The sequence below is a fragment of the Hetaerina americana genome, unplaced genomic scaffold (assembly GCF_022747635.1).
Source record: "Hetaerina americana unplaced genomic scaffold, ioHetAmer1.1.p SCAF_4, whole genome shotgun sequence".
NCBI lineage: Eukaryota > Metazoa > Arthropoda > Insecta > Odonata > Calopterygidae > Hetaerina > Hetaerina americana.
In genome coordinates, this window is record NW_027286985.1 from 97,828,520 (window position 1) to 97,842,238 (window position 13,719).

At 35.9% G+C, this 13,719-nt stretch overlaps 1 protein-coding gene across 1 annotated transcript in view; it reads right to left on the reverse strand.

Annotated features, from left to right (window-relative positions):
- The window catches only part of msk (importin-7 msk), a 36,404-nt gene that overhangs the window by 11,415 nt on the left and 11,270 nt on the right, over positions 1-13,719 (reverse strand). The window contains exons 7-16 of the mRNA XM_071589695.1: positions 10,805-10,978; positions 9,495-9,640; positions 9,248-9,411; positions 9,013-9,132; positions 7,805-7,993; positions 5,893-6,030; positions 3,782-3,968; positions 3,439-3,662; positions 3,087-3,179; positions 1,733-2,019 (exon numbers count right to left, since the gene is read on the reverse strand). Coding sequence (XP_071445796.1) covers positions 1,733-2,019; positions 3,087-3,179; positions 3,439-3,662; positions 3,782-3,968; positions 5,893-6,030; positions 7,805-7,993; positions 9,013-9,132; positions 9,248-9,411; positions 9,495-9,640; positions 10,805-10,978 — 1,722 coding nt within the window. The remainder of the gene's footprint in view (positions 1-1,732; positions 2,020-3,086; positions 3,180-3,438; positions 3,663-3,781; positions 3,969-5,892; positions 6,031-7,804; positions 7,994-9,012; positions 9,133-9,247; positions 9,412-9,494; positions 9,641-10,804; positions 10,979-13,719) is intronic.

The following is a 13,719-nucleotide window of genomic DNA, read 5'->3' on the forward strand; positions in this document are numbered from 1 at the left end:
ACCCTCGCCCATCAAACCAAACTTAAAGTTGACAATGGCATTTATGGTTTTTATTTTCATTAATTATGCATGTACTTTAGCAATTTTGTAGACTAGGTTCTGTGGTAGAACCAGTGCATTTATCGTATTTTCCCATCAATAATGCGCACTTTACATATAACGCACACCCAGAACTTTGTAGTTATCTCTGAACTTGTATGGATACTGCACGCCCAAGGCTTCATAGTCATCTTGAACGTGTATCGAGGCCGCACATCTGTATATACGAGGGCAGTTCAATAAGTACCCGTTATAGAAATGAAGAAACCATTTTTTCAAAAACATTTTTTTTACAACATAGTCCCCTTTTAAAAAGATACACTTCTCTCAACGTTCCGGCCATTTTTTAACCCCTCAAAAAAATAGGATGCCGAACTCTCCAAAATATGCCCATCTCGGCAATAACTTCCTTATTTGAGCTAAATTTTTTTCCCACGAGCCATTTCTTCATGTTAGGGAATAAGAAAAAGTCGCAGGGAGCCAGATCGGGTGAATACGGGGGGTGCAGCAGCAATTCATAACTTAGTTCATGCAGTTCATGAAGTTGACAGCTGGATCAGCTTGTTGTCCACCCTGAGCAATTGCGGCACCCATCGGGCCAACAATTATTTTATTGCAAACTTATCATGTAAAATATTAATTGCCGTTCCGGTCGACACACCCACAGCCTCTGCTACTTCGCGCACTTTCGTTCGTCAATCAGCGAGAATCATGGGGTGGACTTTTTGAATGATTTCCTTGGTAACCACCTCTACCGGGCATCCTGGTCGCTCCTCATCAAAAACATGTTCGCCCACGTTTAAATTCATTGAACCATTATCTAACTGTGGTCATAGATGGCAAAGTGTCCCCAAAAACAGCATCCAACTTTGCTTTCATCTCCTCGCATTTCTTCCTACCCAAAAAGAAAAAGCAAATTACCAAACTATACTGCTCTTTTTCCATCTTAGTGAAAATCACGAAACACGTCTTACTCGAATGGCAGCCAAATCCAAAGTAACCTTTAAATCAGTCTGTAATTTGTTTCACCGTCGTTTGATAGATGGCAGCACACAATGATAACATAATCTTCCCTCAGAAACGCCCTTTGTCATCAAACATGGGTACTTATTGAACTGCCGTCGTACATATATAAATGTATGTAAAAATTATATTTTGTGTGTGTAAAAATATGCCTATATCGGATGGGTGTGTAAAACTTCAGTGTTTGGATTTTTTCAATTTTCAGTACATAACGTGCATCGTCATTTTTTTGATAATCTGAAAATTTTTCTATAGATAACGTGCACGTTAATGATGGGAAAATATAGTACTCCAGGCCAATCAGCCAAGACAAAACAGTGCAATTTGTACCATCGGAGTCTACGCACACCAGCAGCCCCTCAGTGAGAACAGTCTGTTTATCACTGGGACCAACAGATGGTGTTTCCCATGTCTACTGCTCCCCTCCTAAATGCTACCCACACAAACAATTGTTGTAACCATGATTTTCATGGAACAGGATCAAGAAATTGAAAAATAATATTGAATCAGTCAGTCAATCAGTGAATGAATAAAATGATTTCAGCGTAACAAAACAATTAATTCTAAAGAAGATATAGACATTGATTGGCTAGCATTAAATTGACAAAATAGGAAATAACAGCCAAACAAGATAATTTTTAAATACATTTTCCTATGTTGATTTACGCACCCAAGAAAGCAGTCAGTGTCATGGATCCATTGTTTGACAAAGTGAGCAGTGACAGTTCCCGGAGGAGCTGGTGCTGCAGCAGCAGAAGTCGAGTCAGAAGAGGGCAATGCTGGCGTTGAGTCATCACCTGGCAGAGACACAGTCACCTTATCAAGGGCATCAAAGAGTAAGGATGGGTTGTAGTAGAGAGCAGCAATTACAACTTGAAGGCACATTGTGCGAAGCTCAGAAGTTTTCACTTCCCTCATCAACCGCCCCAGCACCAGTTCGACGAAAGTTGGAATGCACTGCAACAGAAACCACATAGGCAGCAGTGAATCAAAGACAATCAATTAATCAAAAACTGATGGTCAAATTAAGCATAAACATTCAATGCAAGAAAAGCAAGCTACCATATTTCTTCAAATCTAAGATACCAGCGAATTTAAGATGCACCCAAAATTTAACACCCTAAAATCAAAAAAAGTCAACAGGCAGTTCTAAGATGCAGTATATTTTGAGCTCAAACAGGTGTTGGCTCTCAGGGATCCCTTGGTTGTTGTTGTTAAGTGAAGACCCGTGTTTCAGGAGATTAGTGGTCATTTCTCAGAATTGGAGAGTTCACTGTCTATGGAATGGTAGAGTTAATCGAAAGATGATGATTCAGCCTATGTAAAATGTAGGCATAATGCACCAAAGGATTTTTCCTTACACAAAATATAAAAGATCCATGTACAACCTTGGGTGTACCTTCTAATCCTCTCCCTCTTGCAAACAGTCCTAACGAATGAAAACAAAGGGATTGGAACCGCCTCTCAAACTGAGCAAGGTAAAAAGGGATACAGACTCCTCCCTGAGGACACACCTCTCACTTGCACCTTAGGAATCCACCCCTTAAGGAAACACCCCTGCCCTTGAAAATAGCCATCCACGTACCTTAAGATGAGGGTAAAAATATGAGAAACTTTACACTTCCACACACTTTTAATGTTCTACGACCATGGTTTTGATGGTGCACATCATCATCAGGTCCCTGGTCATCTAACATTAAAAGTGTGTGGAAGTGTAAAGTTTCTCTTATTTTTTATCCTCATCATGAAGGAATTCCATATTGTTAAGCCTAAAACTATTAACTTTATCGCCCTCCCTTTGCAAGAGGCAACAGTTAAAGGGTCCTACCTCCCAGCCAGACATTTACCACTCCCACACCAGGGCACTGGGAGGCAGCATTAAATCATCACTTTTTCAAACAAACTTTTTTCTGCCCAAGCTGGCTACTTATTTGTAAAATTGACACATAGATTAAAGGATACCAAAATGTACAAACATATACAGCAAAATTTGCATTCAATAACTAGAAATTGAGAGAACTGACCTGGTCAATCTGCCCTTTGCACTGTAATATAATTACTTCTAAGAGTTTGGCTGCATGGCATTCTGGATCCTCGCCTGCATCTCCATTGAGGACCTATGTGAACCAAATGTTATAACTTTTATCCTTCTAACAATTAACAAAAAGCAATTAGCCACATCTAAAGTGCACACTAATGTTTTCTTTAGCATCATATATTGCATAATAGAAGACATATACTACAGAAGACATATACTACATCATATCAATAGAATGTAAACAAAAGCCATTAACAAGTTTAATGGAAGTTACAAAGCAAACATATAGGCACTGGTATTTATGAATTATGAATATAAACTAAATGAAACATCCTTACCGATTTGCACATGTTGAATATTGCCAGAACATGGTTTTCATTTGACAGGAAAGCTGGAGTATCAACTGTGACATAATTATGTAAGGCAGGCATCATATCAGTAAAGTAGTCAAACCCATCCTTTTGGAAGACATTATACATCATCTCCAGAACTTTCCACATGTCAGGAGAGACTGATTTACTGGTCAGGTTATAAACTAGAATCAATGCCTCCTCATAAAATTCTGTCAATAAAGAAAAATATTATCAATCACCATCATTTTCATTTAACATTATTGATATTTGTACATAATAATTGATTAAAAGGATAAGAATAATAATAGGAAAACAAAAAGATAGGTACCCATCACACTTTGGGAGAAGATAAGTCCAATAACTTGTAGAACTATTGGCTGCAGCTGAACAATGATAACAGGATGATCTTCCATAACTGTCAGCAGCGTTTCAACTGTGTTCAACAGACCCATAGCTGTGATTGCCTTCTCATCACTTCCTTCATCTGTGTCCATTACTTTTGTAAATGTTGTGGCCTACAAAGACAAAAATGTGTTGCATAATTATGCACACTGAAGCCTGACATATGGCAATTACCTACAGCACGAAAACAGAATTTTAACTGAAACTAAATTTATATTTTCTGATATTATATACCATTAAGTAGCCTTAAGTTCCATTCAACCAACCTGTCAACAGTTTTAAACCACTCTACCTGAACCCTTTCACTGATAAATGGCTTCCCTAAATATTCTTGAGGCGAGCATTTTATGAATTATATTTGACATTTTCAGGTTTAGAGGGGATTTTTTTCAAATACTCAACATATCACTTCCAGTAAGAAGAGTGAAATATTTAGTATCATTAAAGGAAAACTGGTCCTTCCTCAGGGAAATTAGCCAATGAATCTGCCTTTCTATTGAGATGTTCAACAGTCCAGCACTCACAAATGAAGAGTGGATATCTTTAATTATTGACTTACTTGCAGTTAGAGTAGCCAATATCCAAATATTTTTAACCATTAGCAGCTAACCCAAAAATATGTAACATTACCGGAAAAAAGATTTATTTTCTTTAAACTCAACTTTGGCTATTTCAGACTACCTCAACACATTCACAGCCCACAATAAACACCTAGTGTGGTCACCCAAGCCTCTCATCGGGTGTGCCTAGAGCACCTTGTGTAGTCCACGCTTACCCAGACTCAAACTCGTTTAGATCTGATGGGGCACCAGGACATAATAAATTTAAATACTGATAGTATTCGGCAGAATCCTTTCCTTAGAGGAATACCTTTAGTTTTATATTTCAGAAATACTTGTCATTAGAATGTTTTACAGAAGTTCCAAGTATTACTTGAACAGAAATTAAATGCTCTTTTCAAATTTCCCAGTTTTAAATGCAAAATTTATTTAAAAGTGCTTTCAATATTTCATCAGGATGACATTAATGAAAATCAAATTTACTTATTTCACTAGAGCATATTAATAATAATCTTCAGTACGCAGTAACAACTTTAAGGGGAGACAACCTAGAGGTGACCAGACCGGTAAATTACATATAGGTTGCTATTTCATCCAAAGGACTATAACTTCTTTGTTACTACTATTTACCGTTCTCCCTCAAGTTACTTCGAAATATTCTTTACCAAAAAAACTGAACTATTGGAAATAGGGTATAATTCTGTTCAATGTCCTCTACTAATCATAACCAGCGACTTGAACTGTTTTCTTCTGATGATTTCAAAATCAGAAGATAACAGTTATACTTATACTCCACCTATCTATATTATTTTGACACCTGTTTCCCCTCATTCCTAGAGAGTTAAGGAAATCTTCTGCATTAAAGAATAAGAAACCCTAGGTAAAAAATGAAATATGCTACCAATCAAATTGCATGATAAATGCAACTGCTTATTATAAAAATAAACTGGCACCTAATGATCATCTAGAGTATTCAGCCTTTAAAAAAAAACTATAGGTGCATCCTATCAAATGCCAAAAGGCCTTCAATAATTACAGGATTTAAATTGCCCAAAATATAGCTAAAGAAATCTAGAAATTTATAAATAAATCAAAGCCTTCAAAAACTGTAAAATCTTATCTCAAATTGATGGATTCCCACAATAACATTTTTATTAATAACTTGCATATGGCTCCTGAACTGAATGACTTTAATCACATTCACAACATGATGGTAAAGAAACATTTCTGTTTTCTGCTTGATGCCCGACAAGAAATTTGGAGGCAACACAAGGCAAATGCCCTCAGAAATAGTGACATCTCAAATGTTTCTTGCTTAAAATTACATAAGCTGAACTAAAAATATTTTTTATTCCCACTGAAAACAAAAGGACTCTTCCCAGTCAATGAAATACTCTTTAACCTTTAATGGAATTTTTGGCTGCTGACCACCCTGCCTGCAAATTTATTCTGTCGAGTTGAAAATTGGAATACTCACCAGGTGTTCACATATATCCAAAGATAGTGACATTAGTTGCTCCGTGTATATACAGACAATCTTTTGCATTACAGTTGTTAAGTCATCATTTTCAGTTTCCCGAATGATGTTGAGCAGTTCCAATGCAATTTGCTTTATCTGCAAGGAAAAATTAAAATAACATTAGGAAGTCTTTAATTATGCATAGAAACAATTTTTTCCATATTCAGAGCAATAAATTATCTCTCAGACTGACATGAAAATATAATTAAGTGATTATGACACCATAGATGTGACTTCTCAATTTCTTTTCTCTGATACAAAAGGATTAGTAGGTTACCAAAGAGAGACTATATTCTAAATGTATTAACTAGTAGTACATGAAAATCAGGGTTGACCTACAACAAATTGCAGTCTTAATGAGCACAGTATTTGATATGGGTACAAAACTTACAGTGAAATAACTTTTTAATGTTCGTTCCATAGCTCAAAGCCTCTTTCATTTCAACAATATCATGAAAATTATTCAATTCCTTGAGTAAACACTCTAACAGAGAATGACTCTCCATTCTAAAGATGTCACTACATAGGTTGTTATTGGACAACAGTTTCGCCCATGTTCCAACGAGCGGCTTCAGGCCGAAGTGCCCGGACATTTTTTGGCCTACTTATACATGTGTCTCGTTTCCTTCCCTGCTCTGTGATTTGTTGGCGGTTTCCCAACAAATCCTTTTCCAAGTGCCTGCTAGGCGGTAGCTATCTTCTCTATTGAAGGTACCTTTTTTCTTGAATATCTCGACCGATTCTCTAATCAGCCTTGGATAATATCTTCTCTCTTTGGATATTATTTTGGCCTCATCAAAGTTAATGTTATGGCCAGGCCCGTTGGAACACAGGCAAAACTGTTGTCTAAAAAAACAACCTTCTCAATGGCATCCTCAGAATGGAGTGTCATTCATCTGAATGTCATGGAAATCTATAATCTAATACTTTAACAGAGATATTAATGATACTTACTTATTTTTGTATGCACACTGACATGAACTTTCTTTTTTAATACATTCTACTCAACAATTAACAGAGTCATATGGTAGTTTAACTTACACTGAAGCAATTCCATTTAAACAGGTCCATTATTATTTGCTCTAGTCCAATCCTTAGAAAGACCTAGGCATACTCTAATTATAGCCTTAGATGAAAATAAAACCATTTTCCTGATACAATAGTTATTATAATGAATACTTTTTAGCATTGTAATCTTCAAAATAATAAACAATATGTACATAGAGCTGAAAAACACTGCCAAGTAATATTCACTTTCCAACAGAATCTCAGCAAGCAATGCGATGTATTCCATACATGTCTCAAACATGCCTTATAGGTACCAATAAACATCAATCAATTAGCAGGAACTTGTAAGAAGCAAAGCAGCTCCCTGTGAGTATCCTTGCATGTTTATCTAAAATAAACTATGTATTAAAATGAACTAACACATTTAAAAATGTCACATTAGTTAGAAGCATTACTGCGTTACTGCTGCCATCTGCTAGCTTTACAAGAGGATTTTTGTCCACCTCTCCGAGAGTTTATCACACATCATCTACAATCAAAATTTGTACTTCAATAGTGTATTTTTACCTGGCTGACATTCCCGTACTTCTCTTACTTCTAATGACAATTAATTCTTGTGATCATGCTATTCATACATCACAGGAAGAAAAAGTTTCAAAAAAAAATATATTGCAGTAAATATAAGCCCCGAGGTTGTCACAAGAAATATAAAAAGGAACAAACACAGATTTCCAATTACTCCTTAGGAATCAATGTTATAGATATTTATTTTTACTAATTCTAACCTAAATAAATACAGCGTTGAGTAATTTACGAAAAATTAGACTTTTTTAATAATTTTTTAAAAAGAAATTTCCATTACCTGGGGCTCAAGCATCTTCTTGGCTTTATCCTGATTGGTCAGCAACATCTGCATTGCCACAGCTGCCTGAACTTTGACGGGGAGATCCCTGTCATTAAGGAGAGCATTTGTTGTCAACCGCACAGCTTCGGCCAGCATTCCTTCTTGCCTAAATTTTATTTCACTGAAGTAATGCAGAACCCAGCAGGCCTGAAAATCAAAATACCTCCATCATTGTTTTGTTCATAGTTGTAATCATGGCATGATAAATTCATGCATAATAAAGGCAGGAATGCCAGCAATGTCACTAAGTCATCTCACACTTCTTAGTATGAACTGGAATTCAGAAATATCACCACTTCCATGATTTATGGCTATGACTAGAGACATTATGTAGGATTGCCAGAAGAGAGCCCACCTGATAGCAGCAGTAAATATATGTAAACAGAGACATGCATTTGATGCAAATGATCAATCATGATTTTAATGTTTTATTAGATGCTTAGTTTCTGTAATCATTTTGATATTAATGAAACTTGTATTAAATACAACCTTGTTGTATGCCTTTACAACACTCTCATACTACTTATGGTTGAATGTCTGTGGACTCTCTGAGTTGGTCGGGAGAGATACAATATATGTATGCATTAGCAAAGGGGTGACAACAAAGGTTAGCTCAGCATGTATCAAGTTTTACTGCTTCACCACACGTCAGAAGAAAGTTAACCCACTACATTTTATAAATTTACATTTTTTGAGAATTTTTTAGGAAGAACCTTCATAGAAATACAAAAAACCTGCTCTTACTACCCAAAGCAATGATATTATTGAAATTTGGAACAAGGACAATATTCTATGCCTTAAGCTAGAAAAAATACTTACTAGAAAGTATTTTTCCTGCAAATTGGCTAGTGCTTACATGTCAAAGTTACACCAATTAACCTTCAGTCAATAAGATGCCGGTTGATTTTAGGGCAGATTTTGACGTAAAAAAAAGAAATTTAGCAAGTATTGTCACCTGCAATCTTAGGAAATTCCATGCAAACTTAATTTACCATGGAGCAGAGCCGTGTCACCTTTTGTGACCACTGGATGACCCACCCATACTGCATGGCCAGACTATCCAGATTGATTGGAAGTACACCCATTAGGCTGGTTCAGATTAGCGAGGTTTATTTCACATTAAAATTAACCCAAGGGGAAAACTTATTAAATAAATATTAACTCACCCTAGCTCTCATGTGGCCATGTGGACTGCTGAATTCTGGGAAAACATACTGGCATATCATCTTATCCATTTGTTCCTTGTAAAATTTGGTTTTCAATAAAATGTCTGCAAGGGTCCCCACCTGCATAGAAATAAATAGATATGATAGCAGAGTATAGAGAGAAGTAATTATATTAAAACATACCCAACAACTTATGTTATTTTTGTTCTCTTTCCAGAAATAATTATACACTCACCATATGTAAAGCTCCATCCTTTTGCCTAGGATCAGCATTGTGAGAGGTCAAAACCTCCATCACAAAACTCACTGTCTTAGGCAGCATGCCTTTCCTTTTCTTGCATGCTGAGTGCAACAATGTCTGTGCTGCAGTAACAGGTGAGACAAAATCCTCAAAAATATCTGAAAAAATTATAAAAAACCACCATGAGTACATATATTCACAAAGCTTTGCACACAATCAGTCGAGAGTGCTGCTGACTTACCGAAAGTGACTCTAATGTACTCATATGGGTCAGAATTCCACAGCTCTTCATCGGCCTTGGAATGGCTGAGCAAAGGAAATAAAACATCTTGGATAATAAGAAACATGTGAGGCTTCAGAAACTTCCAGGAATGAGCATGGCTAACACTGCAATTGAGAAAGAAATAAGATTAAGAAACAAGAGTATTGACTCCTTCAAGGACAACAAGGACAATAGAGCATTCTCACCCATTATCAGTCACTAATCCATTCCCAAAAAATTAAAAATAATTCATTAGTCAGTAGATCACAATATATATCCACACACCATTTGCTTGAAAACCATTAAAACCACATGTTTTTGCAATTATAATATTAAAAAATCTTATGGGGCCTGTGTGGAGCAGGGTATTTTAGGAGAGCCTTGTGGAGTCACTTAGAACCTGACTTGCTGGCACTGATTTGGGCACAGCCGAAGGGTTATTTCCTCTTCAAAATTCAGCCACTTTCAAAGATTTATTGCTGAGTATTAGTGAATCTGCATGCTGTCTTCTCAAACTGCCATTACCATTCCAGCATGATTTTCTTAAGTGCCCTTGCTTTACCCTGTCTCCCATTCCCAATTACCTGTGAATCCTAGACTTCTTCATTTTCACATTTCTTTTCCTCTTTTGCCTTCCTTCTTAACTGTAACCAGGCACTCTCACCACATATGCCCATCTCATTCATTATCATTTATAGCTTATAGGGAAAATGGCTTAACCTACTTCACTCACAAAAATGTGTTATGGATACTGTGAAAAATTATTAAATAATTTATAATTTCATTTCTAACTTACAATCCTATTTTCCAAATTTTTCCTTTAGTTTGTTGCTTGAAAACTCAGCATTACCTACTACATCGACTTTTTTAATAATTACATCATAATATTTCCTCATAAAATGAATCATTATTAATTATTTACGCAATATTTTTATAAACAATTTTTTTCATGATTACATGTAGTTATTGGCTAATTTTTTAGTACTCTCCCATCTGCCCACTAACTTTTTTCCTCCTCCATAAATACCCTTCTGAAAATACAATTCCCTATAAAGGAATAACCATTTCAAAAAGCATATCATCAGTGATTTCAGCGCAGTCCTACATCATTCAATTATTTCAACCATTACAGATATCCATTACATTGAGGGGATTCCTTACTCTAAAAAGTGGCTGGTTACTTAAAAAAATGTACTAATAGTAATTCTGCTTTACATCAACAATTAAGAAATGAACAATTAAGATAGATATAAAAGAATAAACATGCACATTAAAAAGGAAGTACTTACGCTAAGTTGATATAGTAGAGAGTTTGATGTACCACTCTTGGAGAGACGTAAATTTTATTTCTATACTGATCTAGAATTTTTAACAAAACTTCCAAGATTCCACCTGAAAATGTCACCAAATACCATTCTGCAAACTCCTTGTATTCCTTGGTAACTTTTCCAGGGCTGCCATACCTATTAAAAATTAACCAAGGATTACAAAACTTCACAAATTTACACAATACTATTTTTATACATATAAGATCACACACACCATATGTTGGTTAACTGATGACTATACATTACAAATTTCCCCCATTAATTCAATTCTGGTCATTTAGATTCAGACACAGTTGAACAGAGTAACACACTTGAACTGCTTCAGCATTTTCAAATGGTTTGCTAAAACTATTCACACTGCTGCCCCCTCCCTCTCTCATTGTTTTTAGTTGTTTATACACAAAACGAGGCGGAAAAAGTTTTTTATAAAGGCTAATGTACATGAGTACCTGTTTTAGAATGTGAAATTGTTTTTAATGCATTACATACTGATGCAAATACCAAGAAAACTGAAAATGTAAATTTTGTAAATATAATAAATCTGCATGTATTGAAAAATAGGAAATTGTTTGGGATATGATAAATATTGTAAACTGTGGGAAAATGTAAATTCTGATTGTTCAAATACAGGGTTTTACAGCCCATTTATCCAGATTCACCACTCAATTGCGAGAGTAATGATGTTTGGTTTCAAATCAAGGGTCAGCTGGCCTCTGATAGGCAAAAGGAGGTAGCCACTGAGTGGAGTGAATACTTTCATTGATCACTTGGAAGAAATTTCAATTCTGGTGAATGACAAAGGAAGTGAGCATTGAAGCAGAGAGTTTGCTAATTTTTCCAGTTTCCTCTGTGTAAGTGATGAATAGGATAAGTTTAATCAAAATACATTAAAGAAGGCAAAAAAGCAGTGGATTAAAATGTAAATTTTGACTGAAAAGCACAAAATATGAATGTGTAATAAAATCTACTGCACGGACACACCAGCTATTGCACATTTACAACACTGAGAAACTGGGGATATACAAATAATTATGTGACACATTCCTTGTTTACCATAGTGGTGTTTTTCTTTACTAATGTTGACATGTTTTTGTTTCTGAAAACTTTCACCAAAGTGAGCTAAGTCCAAAACAGTCATTCACATCAGACAGATACACCTTTAACTCATTCACTATGCTCCTGCAACAAAATTGATATCATTTGAAAGGATATTTATGATCTGATAACTATCTAAGGGAATACTTTTCACATTTATGAAATCAAAAAGAAATGATCAAATAACGATTTGAAATCCAAGGAAATTTTGAGACTCTCCTGCTGTCTCAAAACAATTAGGTAATAACAAAAAAACGCAAGCATTAAATGAATACGTGCATTTAATTATCAGACGAAAAATTGAAATCTTTCATTACGGTGTTTGAGAAAACTTGAAAGCTTTTTTTTTTTGATACTAAATATTGATTTTTATTAATTCTTAAAGCTCAATGACTTGGTCACCAAGGACTTTTGGACACTTTAGGTAGAAAGAAAAAGTGCTTGAAACTGAATATTTAACCATTCAACGTATTTGCTATGACTTTTCGAGCACATGGCCTTATTTAATTTCATCTCCCTAAATGCCCTTTCTATCTCATCGTCGAGTATGCCTGAACTGAAGCTATCTTCCTCTACATCATGTTCCTTTTCTATGTCTAACTTTGCTGGTCAAAGTTCTCTACTATACAGTTCTTCTATATATTCCTTTCATCTCTCTTGGATCTTTCCTGTGTCGACTATTATCTTACCCGCCTGACCTCTTCCTGCTAACATAGATCTACCCTTTTTACTTCCCCATGAAGATTTTACTTTGCTGTACAGCGCACCAATTTCACCCTTCCTCTGCAGAATTTCCATATCCTCGGATATCCTTCTACCATGCTTCTTTTGCTTTATTTGTTGCCCACCTCAATTTATCATTTAACTCTTTGTACTTCATTTTGCCTAATTCTGTGTTTACATTCTTCCATTTTCTCCTCTCATCCATCTTTGTAATCATCTCATCCGTGATCTATGGTTTCCTAGTCCTTTTGGCGTTTACAGTCCCAATAGTGCCTTTTGCAGCTAGCAATACTACCTTGATCAAAAAGTTCCCGGAATAACCACCGTGTGGCGCTCCCATCGTTCCGATTTGAGTTCTGTTTTTTTTGTTAAATTGGTACATCTGTTGTTGATATTCCCTTTAAATCTTAGTGTCATAACTTGACATATGCAAAAGTTACGTAGCCAAGAGTACATCTATCTCTGTGTGTGTTGGCGATTTTTTACAATTTCAGAAATGGATTTAAATTTGCAACAACGAACTTGTATCAAATTTTGCGTAAAAAACGGATTTAGTGGCGCACGGACGTTGGAAATGTTGGAAAAGTGTTTCGGCAATGATTCTCTAAAAAAAACGGTCGTTTACCAGTGGCACGAGCGGTTCAGAAGTGGTCGTGAGTCAATCGAAGATGATGAACGCAGTGGCAGACCATCGACATCGAAAGTCGGCGAAAAAATTGATAAAGTAAAAGAAATGTTGGTCAATAACCGCAAATTAACCATCAGAGAAATAGCGGAGGACTTGAACATTGCCTATGGATCCGCCCAAGACATTGTGGTTAATGATTTGGGTTTCCGTCGTGTAGCAGCAAAGTTGGTGCCAAAAGACCTCAATTTCATGCAAAAAAGAGACCGTGTTGACGTCGCAAAAGACATGATTTGCGAGGCTGAATCCGATCCCACATTCATCAAAAGGATCATTACTGGAGACGAGACGTGGGTTTATGAGTACGACACGCAATCCAGACATCAGGCAAGTGAATGGCGTTCACCAAATGAGCCGAGACCAAAAAAACCAC